The following is a 21997-nucleotide window of genomic DNA, read 5'->3' on the forward strand; positions in this document are numbered from 1 at the left end:
TGACAGCCAGGCACCAGGGTGGTGCTACAGGTGTGCCTTTTGTTGTGTGGGCTTTGAATGGGAAGTAGACTATTATTTTTACACTTTTGAGACCACGCCTTTGTCCCCAGCTTTCCCTTACCCTTGTATCACTGTCAACTTCATAAACACCAGACACTCCTCCCCATATATTCAAGAGTTTGACACAGTTTATATAATTTAACTGTAACCTAAATATCATATAACTTAAATGCCCACATGAACAATTCAGAGAGAAGCCTGAATCTATCAATTTCGAAGACCATTAATTAGCATTCCCTTTAGCCAAGGAGTCCCTGGATAGTGCAAACGATTAAGTGCTTGGCTACCAAACAAAAGGTTGGTGCTTCAAGTCTGCTCAGAGGCAACTCGGAAGAAAGACCTAGTAAACTACTTCTGAACAGCCACTGAAAACCCTATGGAGCATAATTCTATCCTGAAACACATGGGGTTGCCATGAGCTGGAATCAACTTGATGGTAACTGGTTTGGTTTGGGTTTTTTAGACATTAACTTTCATGGCCACATTGAAGAAATACCTGATGATAATCTATCCCTAGATTCTCACACTCAGTCACTTTTGCTGCATTGTTCTTTGACTATACATGGTAATTTAGTCCCTTGATTCTTTTACTGTCATCTTATTTATCATAGGCTTTGTATCTCTTATGTTCTTACTTATAAAGCCTAAACTCAGTGCCCCATTACTTCAGTAAATCTTTAATCATCAGCCTCAATGTTCTCAACTTTATGTCATAAAAGTGATCTTATTAATTTCCAATCACAGATCGATATCTACCTTCTTATTAAGCATGTATTGTCTGATAAGCAGAGTTCAAGACAATCACACAGGTGTGTGGACAAGAGTCACTGAAAAGTGTTATGATCTTTAACACTAAGTGGGCTCACAGTGCTGCCAGTAAAGTATCCTTTTTCCCTGTAATCATCTCTCATTCCCTTACCCTGCAGTGATGATTTCAAAACTTCTGTACCCTCCTCAGACATCCTAACCTGGAATATTCTCCTTTCACTGTCTTGGGAGGCACTTAATTTCTATTTATAAAAACAAAAGACAATTTCATTAGAAAGTAATGGATTTTTCAACTTTCTGCCCCCACATCCAAAAAAATTAGTTTAATATAAACCAATCCTAAACCAATTGGAAATAGCTGTTCCTACCAAAACTTGTTTCTTCTGCCTGTGATTTACCTTTCAATTCTGCCTGTCTCCTCAGAAGTTTGACCCATTACTTATAGATCCTTTCTAATAGCATGTAAATATACCCCAATCTTTAAAAACCCTACCACCACCACTTCAACATCCTCCTCCAGTTCCATGTCTCTTTCCTCCCCTTCAGAGCCCAACCTATTCAAATTTTCTTCTTCTGTGTCTCATCTCCATATCTACTCCCGCTACAGTTTAAATTCTGCTGAAAATACTGCCACTCATGATTTTTGTGCTATTAAAACCAATGGGCACTTTTCCATCATCATCTTACTAGACATTTCTTCAACACGTGCTCTGTTGGCCACTCATTCCTTCTGCGTTCCTTCTGCAAGCGTCTCTTTTCTTGGCTTTCAGGACATCAGTCATTTATGACTTGCCACTTACCCCTCTGGACTACTCTTTGAGGTTTCTTTGGTACCTTTTTGACTGCCCTTTCTTCAGTGTCTGAGTTCCTTCAGGATTTTCTTTCATCCCTCTTCTCTTCTGGGTTTTGCTCTGAGCATTTGTCTTTATGAAGTTGCATGTACTTTTATAGAGTGGCACAATGCCATTGATAACATAGTAGGTGAGGGAGTGGGTTTAGAGTGTAATAGAATTAGGTTCTAATCCTGGTGTGTTCCTAGGCAAATTATTTAACTTCATAAAGATTTATGTTTACAATCTGTTAAGTGAGGATAATATTGTCTCTAAAGGGCCGTGGTGGTAAATGTGCAATAGTTGGCAGTGGTTATTAGCATGGATTCTTGAATCATGTTATGGGACAGATTCTAGTTCTGTCACTGTGACCTTGGACAAATTGCATCTTTTCTTCCACGCTTCAGTTTCCTCGTTTATAAAATGAAGATTATACAGTCCGTAGGATTAAATAATACTACTTCATAAAATTAAAATAACAGACTGCCCTGAAAATGCTCCCAACAAATTATAACGCTCAGAAATTCAAGCCTAGATAGGAACAGGAAGGCATTAGGACACAAAAACTCTGAGACTCAAATCGTTTCTATATTTGATCTCCAGAGGGCGCTGTTGCATAAACTGGAAAAGTCTCTGCCAATAAAAGTTTTGCTCACTGAGGTGAACAATCTGAGTACAATCAGATGCTGGGGGCGGTCGTCATCAAGGCAGCATCTCTTGTAATAGTGCCCAGAATTTGCCTGAACAAGGCATTCTAGAACCTCACTCAAACCCAAGTTTCCCAGTTGTAAGGACTCAGCTTAGTCTGGCTCATTCCTCCTGTGCAGGGGAGATCTTCCAGAATATAGCTTGGAGCTTCTTCAGCTCTTCAGTCATGCTCTCCATGGCCATTCTACTGTTTGGAATGCTCTTCACACTGAGTAAGTAATACTGTATTTCATGCTCCTGCCTTCATAGAAGGAACATTCCTCCAACTGGAATCTGAATGTGACACCTTCTCATCACAGGTAGGTCTGGCCTCATCTCACTGATACAACATTCATGTTTCAGGAGAAACCAGAGCCCAGTCAGTGACCCAGCCTGATGATCAGGTCTCTGTAGCTGATGGAGCCCCTCTGCAGCTGAGGTGCAACTACTCATCTCGTGCTGCTCCATATCTCTTCTGGTACGTCCAGTACCCCAACAAAGGCCTCCAGCTTGTCCTCATGTACATTACAGGAGAAACCCTGGTCAAAGGCACCGAAGGTTTTGAGGCTGAATTTAAGAAGAGTGAAACCTCCTTCCACCTAAGGAAACCCTCAGCGCATTGGAGCGATTCAGCTGAGTACTTCTGTGCCGTGAGTGACACAGTGACTGAGACTGCAGGGGGAGCTGAACACAAACCTCATGAGACACTAGAGCTTTCAGAGACTCAAGAGCACAGCCTGGTATGTTTTTAGCAGTGTCCTTCATTTGATGGGAGCCCTGGTTGCCCAGTGGTTAAGCACTTGGCTGTTCTAAAAGGTTGGCGGTTCAAACCCACCAGCCACTCCAGTGGAGAAAGATGTGGCAGTCTGCTTCCATAAAGATTTATAGCCTTGGGAACCCTATGGGCAGATCTACTCTGTCCTATAGAGTCTCTATGAGTCTGAATCGACTCCAAGACAATGGGTATGGTTTTTTGGTTTATTTTGATGTAAACAAGCGTAATAAATGAGCACAGCCTTGGCGAGTGCTTGGCTTCTAAGGAGAAACAGGAACTTCAATGGGTTCTTACTTTTGCTACTGGGTCATATCAGACAAGACCTAGAACAGAGATTTCTATGGATGTCCTCCTTCTACTTGGAGAAACTGCATTTCAGAGGACCAAGATGCTAATTTAACATGACCAATACCTAACTGATCTCCCCCTACTCACCTCCAAACTTTTCCTCCTACTGTTTTATTAATAGATAGAAACTCTATTCTTTCAGTATCTCTGGCCCAAAATCTCAGAGTTATCTTTGACTCTTATTTTTCTCTCATTGCTCACATCTACTCTGTCAAGAAGTCCAGTTGGCTCTACCTTCAAAATCTACTCATACTCTGACCTTTGCTGTCATCTGCACTGTTACCTTCCTGGTCAAGCCACCCTCATTGCTCCCATGAGTTACTGTGACAGCCTTCTAACTGGTCTGTCTACTTTCACACCCATTCTCGTACTGGACGTTCTTAATGCAGCAGCCAATGACATCTTTGAAAATGTGGGTTAGATCACGTTACTCCTATGCTCAAGGTCCTGGATTAGGTTCCCATTTTTCTCAGAATTAAAGCCAAAGTCCTTACAATGGTCTATAGGATGCCACATGATCTGTCTCCCTTTAAGTATTAAAAATGCTGAGAGAAAAAAAAAAGCTATCAAACAAAAATTCTATAAAACCAAACCCAGTGCCTCGAGTAGATTCCGACTCATAGGGACCCTATAGGATAGAGTAAAAGTGCCCCATAGAGTTTCCAAGGAGTGCCTGGCAGATTCAAACTGCTGACCCTTTGGTTAGCAGCCATAGCACTTAACCACTACACCATCTGGAAATTCTATAGGTAGTGAAAATATTCTACAGAAATTATGACGAAATAGAGACATTCTTAGATAAAGGAAAACAGAATTCATTGTGAGCATGCCTGTTCTAAAAGAAAACCTGAGGGAAGTTCTTCAAGCAGAAGGGAAATTACACTACGGGGGAAAAAAATTGGAACTTTGGAATGAAGAGAAAAATATGCTAAATATATGGTAATTTTATTTATTTAAAATATGTGTGGCTGTTGCAAACAATCATTATAACGATATCTGGCAGGTTTTTAAAAGTCTACAGACGGAATAGATCTGACAATTATAACATAAAGGTGGAGAGGATGAGGTAACTTACGCCATTATAAGGCTTATATATTTTGCTTGAAATGGTGAAATATTAACTCTAAGTGGGCAGTGAAAATCTAGGTAGGTAAAACGCAAACCTTAGAGTAACCACTAAAAACAAAACACAGAGAGAAATAGCCAAAAAGTGAATAGATGAATTTAAATGGAATATTAAATACATTAAAATAATCCAAATGAAATTAGGAAAGGGAGAAAAGAAGAGTAAAAACAGAAGGCTCAATCACAAATCAATTATAAAATGGTAGATCTAAATCTAACCATATCAATAATTACATTAAATTTAAGTAGTGTAAATATACCAATTTAGACACACATATTGTCAGATTGTTTTGTTTTTTTTTTTAAAGACCCAACTATATATTGTCTACAGGGAGCCCACTTATTATGTAATTATTATAGTGTAATTCACTAAGAAGACGTAACAATGCTGAACGTGTATGCACCTAACAACAGAGCTTCAAAGCACTTCAAGCAAAAACTGTTAGAACAGTCAGAACTGAAAGGAGAAATAAACAAACCCACAATTTTAACGAATACATCACCTTTTGTTTGAGCTCAGTAAATAATAGGAGAAGTTGGCAGAAAATCAGCAAGGATTCAGCAGACTGGCACAATGCTATTAACCAATTTAGACTTAATTGTTTCTAGAACACGCCACCCAAAACGACTGGAAAGCACATAAAACAATGCTTACAAGGAAAAGTATAGCATTAAATGCTCATATTAGATAGAGAGCGGAGGGAAGGAGTGTGCTGTCTCACTAGGGGGGAGCAATTAGGAGTACATAGCAAGGTGTATATAAATTTTTATATGAGAGACGGACTGGATTTGTAAACTTTCACTTAAAACACAATAAAAATTTTAAAAAACGCTTACATTAGAAAAAAGGGGGGAAATTTTCAGATCAATAATCTAATCCCTTCCTTCTGTGTTTCCCTGGTAATGATAGCCTACATAGAAAAGAAAATTTTAGCAATTCAGGAAACTCTAGTGAATTTAGGACAGGAGTTTTTCTTCTGTACTGCCGCGCCACCTGGTGGCCATCTGAAAACTGCTGTGCCTTCTACAACGAGACTGCTGTCTTGTGCTCAATGATTAAATGCAGGTCAATTTTATTCACATCAGTTACTAAAATTCTGGACCAAGACATGAGTCTTCCTGCTACAGTAAGGATGGAAGAAAGGACACAGGAGAACTTGCGTCTTTTTTTTTTTTTTAAATAACCAGTTATGAAGATAGTCCTCCACAAAATGCACCATGAAAAAAAAAATGGCAAATTGCTCTTGGACATTAAAAATGCATGTATATATTGTCACACAAGGTAGGACATTCTCATTGTTAAGTGGAACTGTGCCTTCTCTTCTTTCCCTTAAGCTTTGAAGGGTCAGGCACAAGAATACCCAAGTCTTGCAGTGGGTCAAGCCTAGGGAGCAAATGGAGAAGTCAGGCTGGGCCACAAACTAGCTGGGATGAGCTTATGAAGAGCCCGTAGGTACAGAATGGGTGGATGTGAGGAGCATGGCCCTTCTCCACGTCAATGTGCCACCTCTCCTTTACATTGAATGCAGCTGGGTGTAGGGATTCACCGAAGCGCTGACATCTCATTTGGCTGTCAGAAGCATTACAGCACATAATAGAGACAAAAATCAGCTGTTCTGTACTCTGTTTGATCTGTGAGAGCAGAAAAAATCAATCTCTTGAGATAGAAGTTGAAAAGTAGAAAGGAAATCAGCTCTGTGAGCTCCAGATCATAGAAAATACCTACCATAACCAGCTCATTTTGTTTCTTGCTTCCCTGCCCTCCCTACCTTCTTCAGCTTTTTTGTCCTGGCACATCCTTGGCTGTGTGTTTACCTCAAGTTATTGTGCCCAATTGTATGCATATAGTATGCCATGTAATGATGATAATAACATGGAAAGTTGAAATAATCCTTGTTGGGTAAAGGAGTATGATAAGCCATTCAAGAGGGTAGTTTATGCATCAGGGAGACATATATCCCACTGTAAGCCCCATCATTAATTGAATTATGGCAGGCACAGTCGATAAATATTTATTAAACCTCAGTTTTGTCATCTGTACACTGGGGATAATAATAATAATCCTTTCAGAAGTTGTTCTGATGTCAAAATGAAAAAAAAATTTTTTTCAAGTGCTTAGCTTACTATATTCTAGCACAGTGGAAAGATTTAATATGTTTTCATAGGTAAGGAAATGGAAACCCAGAAAAGACATGGAATTTTTCCCAAGATCACACACTAGTACTTTATGGAGAGTAAATTGAGTTCTGTCCTATAGGGTCGCTATGAGTCAGAATAGACTTCGACGGCACTGGGTTTTTGGGGGTCTTCCTACCTATAAAATGTAAAGAGACTATTTTCAATTTGTGACATGACAGATATATTTTCTTCTCTGTTATGTATTGGGGAAATCCTGGCAGCGCAGTGGTTAAGAACTGCTGCTGCTAACCAAAAGTTCGGCAGTTCAAATCCACCAGGTGCTCCTTGGAAACTCTGTAGGGCAGGTCTACTCTGTCCTGTAGGGTCTCTATGAGCTGGAATCCTTTCGACGGCAGTGGGTGGGGTTTTTTGGGGAGTTATATATTGGGAGTAAAAGAAGGACAGAATGGAAGAAGGACAGTGGGAGAGAGGAAAAAACACAGAGAAAGGGAGAGAGCAAGAGAACAAATAGGAAAAAACACTTTGAAACCACCAAAAACATCTATTTACATATCCCATCACACAGATAGATGCACTCCCTGATGTCTGTTCAATACTGGGGCTGCAGACTCCATCAAAGAAAACCGGGCCCAATATTCTCTAACCTTTGAGTGATTCATTGCCCTAGCTCTGTTCCACACTTCTCTGTGGGGCTATAAATGTCATGTTCTTTTCAGCTACTTCTCCTTGTACTGATGAAATGGAAAATCATTTCTCTTCTGTCCTGACGCAGCGCTGGTTATTAACTGGGGTCACAGAATCTTTTCTTCTACTGCTACACCAACTATTTGGAAAGTTTTCTCTTTATTCTGAAAACAATATTTAAGCCAATTGGCAAGACAGATGATTAGGGTATTTAGTTAGGTTTGCTCCATTATTCAGTGCATGAGATCTTATATACCTGAAGTGGGACACTGGCAATTTTCTTCGCAGTATCTCCTATACCCATGTGAGCCTTTTTTTTATTAAAACCTCAGTCTCTAACAGCTCCTCTTGACTCTTCTCTCCGCCATTGTCACTTTCAATAGCAGCAGGCTCTTTCCGGGGAGATCTCACTCTTAGAATTAGAAAGGGATTGATTTGTACCCGATATTGCCACAGACCAGTTGATGGGGCCAGCCTAGAAAGAATTCTGTGGAAAACTCAGTGATAGAAGCAAAAGTTGCAGTGGAGATCAAGGCCAAGAAAGGGCAACAGAGCCTAAATATCCAGAAATGGCATTCTTTCTGTGCTAGGGCTCTGTGACTAAAGGTGCAACAGAGAGCACAACAGAATGAAATGTTGCCTGGTTCTGCACCATCTTCACAATTGTCAGTATGTTAGATTCCATTGCTACAACCGCTGTGTATTTTGAGTGCCTGCAACGTAGGGGAAATCCTGGTGGTATAGTGGTTAAGGACTATGGCTGCTAACGAAAAGGTTGGCAGTTCGAATCCACCAGGCGCTCCTTGGAAACCCTATGAGGCAGTTCTACTCTGTCCTATAGGGTCAGTATGAGTCAGAATCGACTCGATGGCAATGGGTTTGGTTTGGTTTTCCAACCTAGGGGACCCATCCTTCATCATTATATCAAACTTTGTTCTGTTGTGATCCATAGGGTTTACATTGACTAATTTTCAAAAGTAGCTCACCAGGCCTTTCTTCCTAGTCTGTTTTAGTCTGGAAGCTCAGCTGAAACCTGTCCACCACGGGTGACCTTGTTGGTATTTGAAATGCTGGTGGCATAGCTTCTAGCATCACAGCAACACACAAGCTACCACGGTACAACAAACTGACAGATGGGTGATGGTGCTAACTTTTGACCAGAGTATACTTCCTGTATATACTTCCCAGCCTTATTGACTTTAGACTTGGCCATGTGACTAGCTTTGACCAATGGAATGTGAGTGGCTAGGAAGTATGCCACATCAAAGCAGAAACTAAATGTATTCATGTGCTTTGTTTCTATCCATTTTGTTTCTGCCCTATATGTACCAGGTGGTGGTTGTTCTTTCAGCTTTTATTCCATTACATGAAGCAGACCCACGGTCCAGAATAAAAAGACAGAATTGCATTCCACTTTCAGGAGGGAGCAGAGCCTCAGAGCATGAGAGCCGGAGCTGACCCACAGCTAAATACCATGAAGAACAGATTAAATTTTGTTGTGAGCTACTGTGATTTTGAAATTGTTTGTACTGAGCAGAATCACAGTCAAACTTGACTGATTTACCAAGTCATATCAATTCTATCTTTTAAATATTTCTCATATTCAGCCACTCCTTTTCAGTCCCCTCATTACTCTCCTCATTCTAAGTCTCATTGTCTCTTCATTGTCTTTCAGGTAGTTGACTGAAATAGCTTCTTAGGTGTTTCCTCTACCTCTTAGATCCTACCTCTCCAATCTATCTTCATCCCCAGAGTTGTCATTCTAACAAACACATCTGATTAGATCACTGTTTCAGGACCTTCTATAGTCACTCCTTCCCAGTTATTATTGTCCTAACACACACACCTGATTAGATCACTACACAATTCCAGGACCTTCTATAGTCACCACCCACCACTACCCAAAAGTTAAAACCAAAGTTTAGGTAGGCATCTCCACTCTTCAAGTAACTTTTCACCTTCATTCCCATCATTGCTCCATGATTTCTGAACTTCAGCCATATCAAAGGAACTCACTCTGATCTTTTCTTCTTTGACTTTTTATATATTATTCCCTTCTAAACTTGGCCAGTTTCAGAAGAGGATGTGGAACCAGGGATATCATTGCTGATGTCAGATGGATCCTGGCTGAAAGCAGAGAATACCAGAAGGATGTTTACCTGTGTTTTATTGACTACGCAAAGGCACTCGACTGTGTGGATCATAACAAACTATGGATAACACTGCGAAGAATGGGAATTCCAGAACACTTAATTGTGCTCATAAGGAACCTTTACATGGATCAAGAGGCAGTTGTTCGGACAGAACAAGGGGATACTGATTGGTTTAAAGTCAGGGAAGGTGTGTGTCAGGGTGGTATTCTTTCACCATACCTGTTTAATATGTATGCTGAACAAATAGTACGAGAAGCTGGACTATATGAAGAAGAACGGGGCATCAGGATTGGTGGAAGACTCATTAACAACCTGCGTTATGCAGATGACACAACCTTGCTTGCTGAAAGTGAAGAGGACTTGAAGCACTTACTAATGAAGATCAAAGACCACAGCCTTCAGTACGGATTACACCTCCACATAAAGAAAAGAAAAATCCTCACAACTGGACTAATGAGCAACATCATGATAAACAGAGAAAAGACTGAAGTTGTCAAGGATTTTATTCTACTTGGATCCACGATTAACAGCCATGGAAGCAGCAATCAAGAAATCAAAAGATGCACCGCATTGGGCAAATTTGCTGCAAAGGACCTCTTAGAATTGTTGAAGAGCAAAGACGTCACCCTGAAGACTCAGGTGCGCCTGACCCAAGCCATGGTATTTTCAATCACATCATATGCATGTGAAAGCTGGACAAAGAATAAGGAAGACCAAAGAAGAGTTGACGCCTTTGAATTGTGGTGTTGGCAAAGAATATTGAATATACCATGGACTGCCAAAAGAATGAACAAATCTGTCTTGGAAGAAGTGCGGACAGAATGCTCCTTAGAGGCAAGGATGGCAAGACTGTGTCTTACATACTTTGGACATGTTATCAGGAGAGATCAGTCCCTGGAGAAGGACATCATGCTTGGCAGAGTACAGGGTCAGCGGAAAAGAGGAAGACCCTCAATGAGGTAGATTGACACAGTGGCTCCAACAATGAGCTCAAGCATAAGAACGATTGTGATGATGGCACAGGACCGGGCAATGTTTCGTTCTGTTGTGCATAGGGTCGCTATGAGTCGGAACCGACTTGACGGCACCTAACAACAACAACGACAAAACTTGGCAAAGTTCTACTCAATCTTCAAAGCCTAGTAAATATCACTTGGTTTAATAAAATCATTTTTTCAAGTTATCTAAGTTACAATTATTTGTCTACCTCCTCTTCCAGCATTTCACACATAGTTTCGCAAGAGCGCACACATCCTATATTATCAGTAGTTTTTGGTTCTTATTTTCTCACTTAGTCCAAGTTCCTCAAGGATAGGGACTCTTTTGTATTCATCTCTTTATTCTAAACTGTTTTTACTATCCTGACATATAAGAAGCACTCAGTAAATGCGTACCAATGAATTAATTAAGCACTCTTTACTCTCTTAATTTACTTTTGACAAAAGTACTAGTTAGTACCATAGGGGTGCTTGGAGATGCTTCCACTTTATCATCAACCAAAGCCAGCCCATAACTGTTTTCCTACCTCATACCTAGCAATAATTATGTCATAATCCCAGGAAGAAGATGTGATCTTAGCCAGGCTATTCTGGATCCCATTCTCACTTTGTAAACTGTGGCAGAGCTCTTCTTCTGGAGGAAGACATCAGGAGATGCAGGCATCTCATAAAAGATCCTTCAAGAATCCTAGTCAGTATAATGGCTCTGGAAGTTATTTCCAGCACCAGGGAAAGTTTGTTCTCACCACCATCATTCATTACTCCACTTTGGAGAGAAATACACATTTACGTTCAAAGCATTTCAGTTACAGGATGCCTCAAAATCAGTCAGTAGTTTGTGATCCTTGAGTAGCCTCTTGCTTTTCTATCAACCTGAAAGAATTAAAGGTAAACCCTCTGTTTTAAGCCCTTCTTGGAGAGTCTGGCGTCTCACACACCCTCTGTAGAACTATTGTTGTTACTTGCTAGTTGCTCTTGAGTCAATTTCAATTTATGGCAACCCCATGTGTACAGAGTAGAACTCCTTTGGGTTTTCAAGGTGGTGACCTTTTGGAAGCACCAGGCCTCTCTTATGACACACCTCTGATCGGGTTTAAACAGCCAATATTTCAGCTTGTAGTCAAGTGCTTAGCCATTTTCTCCACTTCTCTATAGAGCTAAAATTCAAAAAAAAAAAAAAAAAAGAAAGAAAGAAAGAAAATGCTTATGTCTTACCATTTTCCCATTCAGGGTATTTATAAATAATCACATGGTCAACACTGGTGATCTTTACTAGTGAATGTGACCAGTAGCTAAAATAACCAGGATCTCATTCACCCAAAATTTTTTGATATTTGAATACACACCAGAATCACACAAAAATATCTACATTGTTCAATCACTATTTTACATATTAACCCAACATTTATTAACTATGCTTTAGCATTTTTCTGCCTAGTAGTTGCTGGAGTCATAAAAGTGAAAAAGGTACACTCTTCCTCAAGAAACTTGTAGTTGAGTCCAACAAGTACAATTAAAATACAGTATGGTAAGGGCTCTGATAAGCATGAACCAGGGAGCTTAGGGCACCAGAAAAGTATTGCAAATTAGATAATATAACCTGGATTATCTTTAATTTGGTAATATATTTATGACAGGTACTTGCCTATGCCATTTGACTCTCAAAATACAGCTTCATACACAACACACACACCCCTACAAATACAGTTACATAGACACTACACGACTCAGTGTGATTCTTGAGGATACCAGAAATGGTAATATTTTCCTTAACTATTTTTCTGGCTGAAAATGATCAGTATTTTAAAAGAATATATTTTCTAGTTTTGAAGAAGGTGGCTAGACCCTTTCTAATTAAGTCTCGATACAGACCGAATGCAACTGGGAGATGTAGAAGCATTATTGAAAGTAAAATTAAAAGAGAGCTATCTGGTCATAACTTTTCTCTCTCTCCACAGGAGGGTAGTGTTTCAAAAGGCAGAACCCTTCCCAGAGTCAAAGCAGAGTTGGGGTGGAGGAAGGGCAGGGTGGAGGTGTGGGGCAGGGTTGAGTGATAGGATTGGCTGCCCTACACAGGCCCCTGCCTTTCCTACTGAGATCAAAATGGGTGGCAACAGGTATTAGCTAAAGTCAGTGACTCCTTTATAGTGATAGGAAGAAACAATGCTCCTGAAATTCTCAGTGTTCATCCTTTGGATTCAATTAGCATGTGAGTGTGAGTTTGGGAGGTTCTCAATTCCCAAAAAATCCTAAAGAGATGGAAAATCTCCGAGGGCTGGTTATTTTATGGCAAAATATGAAAGGAAGCATTAAAGTAAGGCAGAAAGGGAGGGAGCAAGGGAGAGAGAGGGGAGGAAGGAGGGAGGGAAAAACATTTCCAGGTTGGGAAAAAGTTCCTGGGAAGAGTCCCTAATTTCCTTCCCTAGTGTTTTCTGCCCTGGTGGTGTAGTGGTTAAGTGCTACAGCTGCTAACCAAGAGGTCAGCAGTTCCAATCCACCAGGCGCTCTTTGGAAACTCTATGGGGCAGTTCTACTCTGTCCTATAGGGTCACTATGAGTCGGAATTGACTCGACTGCAGTGGGTTTAGTTTGGTTTAGTGTCTTCCGCTTTGTTTCTAAACAGGGGAGAGCAGCCAGCAGCTGGAGCAGAGTCCTCGGTTTCTAAGCATCCAGGAGGGAGAAAATTTCACTACCTACTGCAACTCCTCAAGTGTTTTTACCACAATTCAATGGTACAGACAGAAGCTTGGAGAAGGCCCTGTCCTTGTGCTGATGTTAACTAAGGGGGGGAGACATAAAGAAGCAGAAGAGATTGACGGCTCAGCTTGGTGAGGCAAGAAAGGACAGCTCCCTACACATTGCTGCAGTGCAGCCTGAAGACGCGGCCCTCTACCTCTGTGCAGGAGCACAGGACTCTCAGGGCACCTGCCACCTGTATCCAAACCCTGCCACAGGGCCCCAGTTCCACTGCCGCTGCATTGCTCCAGCTTCTTCTCACACCACACTTGGACTGACCAATGATAACAGCCTCAGCCCCTTGTGAAACCATTCTGCTGCCATTCCAGAACACATTTGCTGCATCCACTGGAGAACAAGCACCCTCTGTGAGAAAACAAACCTCTGGAAATGTGGACCACTGCTTGAAGCAGTAAAAATTGGGGCCTACAAGTCGCTTGGGCGTACAACTCGCTTGATCATAGTAATTTGCCCCTTGGAATAGTTGGAGCTGCTGCCTCTGCTTGGGCTCTCTTGAGAGGAGTGTGGTGGATGCAGGATTGTTAGAATTCATCTCTCTACAGCCCAGCCCTGCTTACTAAACCCTGAGCTTTTCATCTTCTTTTTAACTAAATTATGAACTTCTTAACTACACTTTCAACACCCCTCCTGATACAGCTCTGAACAAATTTTCTAGTCTTAGAGGATCAGATTTCAGCATACAAAGTGATTAAGTTCATAGTTTCTTCAGTTTGCCTGATTAACATACCTAATCCATTACCTACTAAGGGTATGGTTTTTCACGAGTTAATGTTTCAGTTATCCTCCTATTGTGCTTTTCTTGATTTTATACCCAGGCCTTGTGGTCCAGTGGTTAAAAGCTTGGCTGCTAACCAAAATTTGGCAGTTTGAGCCCACTAGCTGCTCCTTGGAAACCCTATGGGGCAGTTCTACTGTGACCTGTAGGGTCACTATGAGTTGGAATTGACTCGATGGCAATGGGTTTGTTTTTTCAATTCACTTATGTAATATCCAGTTATAACTCCTAAATATTAGTCAGATTTGATCTAAAAGAGAGAAGAAAGCAGCATTTAGTGAGGAAAAATAGAAAAAAATAGCATTTTTTTCCAACTAGTTTTGAAATCTCTCTTCGTGATGGAGGTGAAGACATGATACCCACTTGGAGGGTCTGCTAACTAGAAAGAAAATGGATACTCAGGGATTTCATATATGTGTGTGCATATATATGTGTGTGTGTGTTCATGTGTGTGTGATGTGCATATATCAAGTAGTTGTTTCAAATCATAATGATATTTCATATTCTGAGACAGTGTAGAAAACGATGGGTGAAATTTCGGGTCTTCAGTTTACCTACAAATCATGATTGAATGAGTAGGAGCAGGTGGATTCAAAATACCCCAAACATTAGTATTTCTGGAGTTAAATAGTATGATGACTCCATGTAACTTAATGAGCCTATATCCCAGGTGCCTCACTAGGTGCCAAGACAAAAATTGAGCCAGGTTTACTATGGAGTTTAGTTCTGAAGATGCACAAGGCAAGAAAGAATGTGCTAAAAAGACCTCTCCAAGGGTAACTTGGCTCAGTATTACAATTGATTTTTGAGTAAAGACTTATTCAGTGGTCTTCAATGCTCTTTGGGGGAAACAATGAATATGGAAAACTTTATTAGGTCATTAAGATCTCAGCAGAAAACAGTTGACACACACGAATTAGGACAACTCAAAGTTTAATAAAGAAACCATTACAAACCGTGTGCAGGAAAATCAGAAGGGATAGTGCAATACAAAGGTCTGGAAACAGCTGAGCTAGTACCAGCCGTAAGCTTGAAAGTGAAAGGGAGCATCACTGGAAACCAGGAGAAGAAAGCATTGTGGAGAGGCTCCACTGAAAGAAGCTGTGTTCTTAGGCTCGGGGAAATCAGACAATCCAAGGCAACCCTCCAGAGAAGAAACCAGGGAAATAAATAGCCTGACTTCACTCTTCTTCATACCTATGATTTCCTGCTAGCCCAAGGGCTGACCACAACTGGAAACTTGCTCAATTGTTACGAGTTAAATGAGATAAAATACATAAAATTTTATATATAGTATATTCTAACGTGTTCACACAATATAAGTACTTAGTAAAAAGCCCCATAAATAATAATAAATATTATTATTAATTCCCCTAACTAAATGGTATGCCTACTCTGAGATGTTTACTAACTCCTCAGGGACAATGAGCTAATCTCTGTTTGATAATCTCAGTCCACATAGTAGTTAAGAGGACAGACAGCAAAAGTTGCCAATCTAATCACCATTCCCTTCTGCATCCTATTAAAAGAACTATGAATTTTTATTTGGGCAACTCTATGCCCAGCTTAAAAGCAACAACAAACCGCTGCATTTTGTATACTCTCTTGTACCTAGGGATTGCCATAAACACAGTTCTGACCGATGAGACTTAATCAGAAATCTGGTAGGGATTTCCTATTACGTTTTTACTCTCCTGGTACAAGCACTATGTCTTCTTTTTCTTCTTGAAACTTGGAAGTGATAACTTTATATAAAGAAAGTAAAATCATAACCCGTCCTCTGCTCAAATCCCATGCCTGATAGTCCTTTCGATGCCAAGTTAAATCTTGCCCCCAGATTTATTTGGGCATGAAAATTTTAATAAACCAATATTTGGTTAAGTTTTTTGCTACTTGCACTAAACACAATCTTAACTGAAGTAGGACTGACATAAAATGCCTTTGCAATTTTATGTTTTTATGTGTAAGTTCAGAAAAAGAAATATGAGCAAATTGCTGTATGTATCCAAAGAAGGGACCTTTATTTATATTGGTCATACATATTTGTATTAATGCTCTTATATGTTTTTCCTGAGATTTTTTCATTTTTTTAGAAATTAAAAAAAATTTTGAAACAATCACCAAATTACAAAAAAGTTGTGAAGGGAAATAATTTTAATTTTGTTTTTCTCAAGCTGCTTTCAGGGTTTTTTCTTTGTCTTTGATTTGGGTGAGTATGGTTATGATATGTCTTGTCAACTTTCTTTTGGGGTCTATCCTATGTGGGGTTCGTTGAGCTTCTTGGACAGTCAGCTTTTCACCTTTCATGATACTAGGAAAGTTTTCTGTTAGCAAATCTTCAATGCTTCTCTCTGTGTTTGCTGTTTTCTCACCCTATTCTGGGCCTTTGATCACACGCAATTTTTTGCTTTTGATTGTATCCACATTGTTCTCAGGTTTCTTCATTTTTCTTCATTCTTTTCTCTGATTTTTACTCAAAGTGGTACCGAAGGATTTGTCTGCACGTTTGCTGATGGTATGTTCCATTGTTGCCAATTTGCTCCTCAAACTTCTATTGCACTGTCCATCTCTGAAATCTTGTGTTTATATTTTAGATTTCTAATAGCTGGTTTTGTATGATTTCCAGTCATTTATTTATTTTGACATTTTGTTCCTGTGTTATTTTCTCGAGTTCTTCCATTTCTTTGTCTGTGTTTTCCCTGATTTTGTCTATTTTTTCCTTATTTTTTTCTGCTTTTTCCTTCATCTCTTTCCTAATCCCTTGGAGATCCCTGAATATTAGACTTTTGAACTCCTTATCAGGTAGTTCCAGTGCTCTTTCTTCTACTGAAAGGCAATCTGGTGTTTTATTTTGGTCATTTTCTGGAGCCATCCTGTTGGTTTCAAACGTTTTGGTATTGTCTGCTGTCTCCAGGACATTCAGGAATTATTTTCTTCTTTTATTGATCATAGATTTGTTTGTTTCGTCCGGCTTTTTTGTTTTATTTGGTTATGTCTGAGCAGGTGGGCTGGGCGTGTTTTGTTAATTGTTCATCTGTGGGCATGATACTTCTCACCACTTTGTCCAGGTGGGTAGCAACAGTTGCTCAGCTATGGTGCAACAGGACAGGTCCAGCGGGTGAGGGGGGAGAAGATGCAAGGATAGATCATTTACAGCATGAACTGGGGCTGACAAGGTGGGGCAGGGAGGCAGCATGGGGCAGGGACCAGGGGTCCCAGAGTCTGTGCCACTGGTGCTCAGGTACATGGCACTTGACATAGGGTGCAGATAGGCAAGAGGGAAGGGCGAGGGTGTGATGTGATGACTGGGTCCTATGTCTCCTACTGGGAGTTCAGTGAAGTTGCCTTCTTGCACTCCCTGTCTGAGTTCCTTGGTGGCTGTAGTCCAAGATGACGAATCTCTGCCATGATAGGTGTAGGGGAATTCCACTTCATAGGTCTCCTCATTCTCTGTTCTCTGTCATTTTTTTATTCCATTCAGTGCTTGATTAAGTTCTTTATCCCTTCATTTGAGGCTTAAGATCCTAGGATTGACATTTGTATCTGTTTTACTTAGTTGTTCAGGTCTTTGATGCAGACTGATGATATGGTGCTTCTGTCTATAGCACTATATTGTTCCTATAATTTTTTTATAAAGAAAAAAACACTTCCTCAATTTCCATTTAGACAGGTCTAGTTTTTAAATTTCTGATTTTAATCTCTTACACTCATAGAAGACTAGGGAATACAGTTTTTCATTCTAAGTCCTTTAACCATAGTCAAAGTCAATTTCTATATCTCATATCCTTGCTTTACATAGTTTCAGGAATGCTGCAAAAAGGAAGAAAAAAATCCATAGTCAATACCAAGGAACATTATAGCCACCTATATATCAGAGACTCCCCGCCTGAGGACTCAGCCACTTACTTAAACAATTAATAACTATAATCTTACACTTTACTTACTTTTAGACTCCAAAAGTTATTTATTTAAATTTTTAACTTACACACTACCCCAGTAGCCCACACCAAAAGCTTCCCCTTAAAGTTTTATCACATTGAACTCCTTCCATTCCAAAGATCACCCACTGTCTTTCCATAATCACCGTTTTTACATGTCGCTCTCCCTGAGAAGCAACATGACACTGTGAAAAGAATGAGGGTTTTCTTATGGCTCTACCACTTACCGACCTGTGACTTTGGGCATTTTATATTAACTTTGTGAGTATCAATTTACTTATAAGTATTGTAGGAATTAAGTGTAACTATTTTTATTCAATTTACAGTCTTACTGTGAGGATTAGCAGTGTTTTGTGAACTGCCTAGCGTGATGAATTAAAGAATATAAAAACTTGAAAATGAGTCATAGCTTCCACGAGGTAAATTCAAAACTTCACTTGTGTGCTGAAATATGTTAAGTACAGAGAATACAGAAAGGATACCATTCTTCTTTTTCAAGGAATTCACTCTTATGGTGATAGAGGGTGAGCTCTTAATTCCCATAGCCATCATTCTCCAGGAGTCATAACTTGTAGACTGCTCTGACCTACAATCTCCATCCAGAATAACAATTTCTAAAGAAACTTGGCCACTCTCCGTTCTCCTGAACCACTCTGTGCCTTTCTAAAAATACACTGTTGATGCCTAAGACTAGACTCAAAAGCCCTGAGTTAGGCTGAGGCTTATGAAGTGGTGTTAGCCCTAGTCTTTAGTCCACAAGAGGGCAGGGTAGCCTGAGAAAAGTTTCTTTAGGTTTTCAGGAGGACTAATGGCTGAAAGAAATCTGAAAATATCTGAAAAAGGAAGACAACTAATAATTTAGTCCAGGGCACAAGAAGGGGATCAAGAGGTATGTAGACCAAAAGATTCTTAATGACACATGAGAAGGAATATATTCCATGTGTTTTCAACTTAGCTACACAATCCTGCTTTTTTTTTAATCACCAGTTCTGCTTTCTTAACCCCAAGAGAGACTCCAAGAGTCAAAATAAAGCTTGAGATGAAAACAGGACGTTTGTTTCACACTTCTTTATTATCATAGTTTCACAAACCTGTATTTCTTAGTATCAGAAATGAATATGAGCTTTCATTTATATGTCCAGAAATTATTTCCAACCTCTGACCGTATTTCTCTAAACCATGCCTATACCTCATATAAGGTCAAAAACTCAAAGAAAAGAAAAATAGAAGGAAATAAAGAGACAAGGAATAGGTAAGGTATAGTTGGGAAGAATTGGGGGAGAGACAAAAGGAAGAAGAAAATGGCAGGGGATTAAGGATTATTTGAACGGAAAGCATTGTTATATCGAAGCTTCTCAAAAATGGCATTATTCACGTTTGGGACCAGATAATTCTTTGTTGGGGATTTGTCCTATACATTGTAGGATATTTAACAGCATCTCTGGCCTCTACTCACTAAATTCCAGTAGCACCACTTCCCGGGGTTTGACAACCAAAAATGTCTCCAGATATTGTCAATTGTCTTCTGGAATGCAAATTCTCCCCCGGTTGATAACCATTAATCTATATGCTGAATTTTTGGAGATTTTTCAACAAATGGATGCAGTGCTGGAAATGCTCACTCATTTATGCCAAGGAACGTGGAAGAGAGCTACCTGGCCAACTGACTGGAAGAGACCTACGTTTGTGCTCATTGCAAAGAAAGGTGATCCAACAGAATGAGGAAATTATCAAACAGTATCATTAATATCACACACAAGTTAAATTTTGCTGAAGATAGTTCAAAAACGATTACAACAATACATCAACAGGCAACTGTCAGAAGTTCAAGCTGAATTCAGAAGAGGATGTGGAATGAGGGATATCATCACTGATGTCAGATGGATCTTGGCTGAAAGCAGAGAATACTAGGAAAATGTTTATCTATGTTTTATTGACTATGCAAGGGCATTCAACTCTATGGATCATAACAGATCTGTATAACATTGTAAAGAATGGAAATTCCAGAACACTTAATTGTGCTCACAAGGAACCTCTACATAAACTAGGAGGAGGGCATTCAAACAGAGCAAGGGGATACTGCATGGCTTAAAATCAGGAAATATGTGCATCAGGGTTGCATCTTTTCACCATACCTATTCAGCCTGTATGCTGAGCAAAGAATCAGAGAAGCTGGACTATATGAAGAAGAATGTGACATCAGGATTGGAGGAAAACTCATCAATAACATGCAATATGCACATGACACAACCTTGCTTGCTGAAAGTGAAGAGGGATTGAAGCACTTCCTGATGAAGATCAAAGACTATATAGCCTTTATTACGGATAACATCTCAACATAAAGAAAACAAAAATCCTCACAACTGGACCAAAAAGCAACATCATGATAAGTGGAGAAAGGATTGAAGTTGTCAAAGATGTCTTTTTACTTGGATCCACAATCGATCGATGTTCATGGAAGTACCAATCAAGAAATCAAGTGACATATTGCATTGGGAAAATTTGCTGCAAAACACCTCTTTAAAATATTAAAAAGCAAAAAGGTCACTGTGAGGACTAAGGAGTACCTGACTCAAGTAATGATATTTTCAGTTCCCTCATATGAATGTGAAAGCTGGACAATGAATAAGGAAGATAGGAGAATTGATGCCTTTGAATTACTGTGTTGGTAAAAAATATTGAATATACCATGGACTGCCAGAAGAATGAACAAATCTGTCTTGGAATCAGAATGCTCCTTAGAAGTGAGGATGGCAGCTTTATTGCATGTACTTTGCACATGTTATGAGGGGGAAACAGTCCCTGAAGAAGGCCATCATGCTTGGTAAATTAGAGGGTAAGCGATAAAGAGCAAGGTCCTCAATGAGATGGATTGACACAGTAGCGGCAACACTGGGCTCAAACTTGGAACAATTGTGAGGATGGTGAAGGACCTGACAGTGTTTTGCTCTGTTGTGCATGGGGTTGATATGAATCAGAACTGACTTGATGGTAATAACAACAACAACAGAAATAAGCTACTAAGCCCCATTTATGTACAAAAAAATAAGTGAAAACGTGAAGATGAACATTTTTGTTTCTACTCTTGTGATACATTTCTTACTTCTACAGTGGTTCCGGAGAGGTATTATATCATTTTGTTTTAATAAATTCAATAAACACAATACATGGAGTATAAAAAATAGAAGTTGATTTTATATATCTTTATAAAAAGTTTTTATATAAATCATTCACAGCTCAGAAAAATTTCTCAGTCTGATCCTGTCTCAGATTTTAGCTTGGTAAATATCTCATCTTTGGCTCTTCATAGATATAGAAACTGTTTCTCTCCTCTCATTCTAAGCTACCATCTCCCAATTCTTCATGCAAATTATTCTACATACATACAAAAAAAAATTCTTAAACCCTAAAATCTCTCCACCACCCACAATTCACACACACACACACACACACACAAGCACTCACACATACTCACCATGGTTCTAAGAAAAAACAAAAAAGGAGTCCTCTTTAGAAGGTAGAAGTATACCACAGGTAGGCGGAGCTGCCCATTAAAAAGTTCAGTGACAATGCCTAGGAGTAACTGTTGCTGAATCTATCTCATGAAACTGATCAGTTACAGGAACAAAATCAGCTCCAAATTCAAGATATGATACACAACAGTATTTAAAGGGACTTGGTGTCAAAGTGTGTCCCTATAGCAAGAGTGAAAAATCATGAAGACACAAGTAGGGGTCTTGATGGGCCTTCTGTGGATACAGATTTGCTGTGAGTTAAAAAATATTCCAGAGGAAACTTGAAGGACTGTCACAACTAAATTTGGAAAAGAGCCAGGGAGGGGAGGAAGAGATGGAGGAAGAGACAGAACACAAGTCTCTTGGGCTGTATCTTCTACCATGAGGAAGAAAACTGCAGAGAAATTTCCTACACTTGAAAACAATAAAAGTAATTTTGCAGTGA

General features: G+C 39.6%; 1 gene segment (V, D, J or C); it reads left to right on the plus strand.

Annotated features, from left to right (window-relative positions):
• The first annotated feature begins 2396 nt into the window (after positions 1–2396).
• Positions 2397–21997, plus strand: part of LOC126084627 (T-cell receptor alpha chain C region-like) — a 682839-nt gene continuing 663238 nt past the window's right edge. The window contains 2 exon segments of the C gene segment in view: positions 2397–2578; positions 2709–2999. Of these exon segments, the coding sequence occupies positions 2533–2578; positions 2709–2999 (337 nt within the window).

This window comes from Elephas maximus, chromosome 10 (assembly GCF_024166365.1).
Source record: "Elephas maximus indicus isolate mEleMax1 chromosome 10, mEleMax1 primary haplotype, whole genome shotgun sequence".
In the NCBI taxonomy this organism is placed as follows: Eukaryota; Metazoa; Chordata; class Mammalia; order Proboscidea; family Elephantidae; genus Elephas; species Elephas maximus.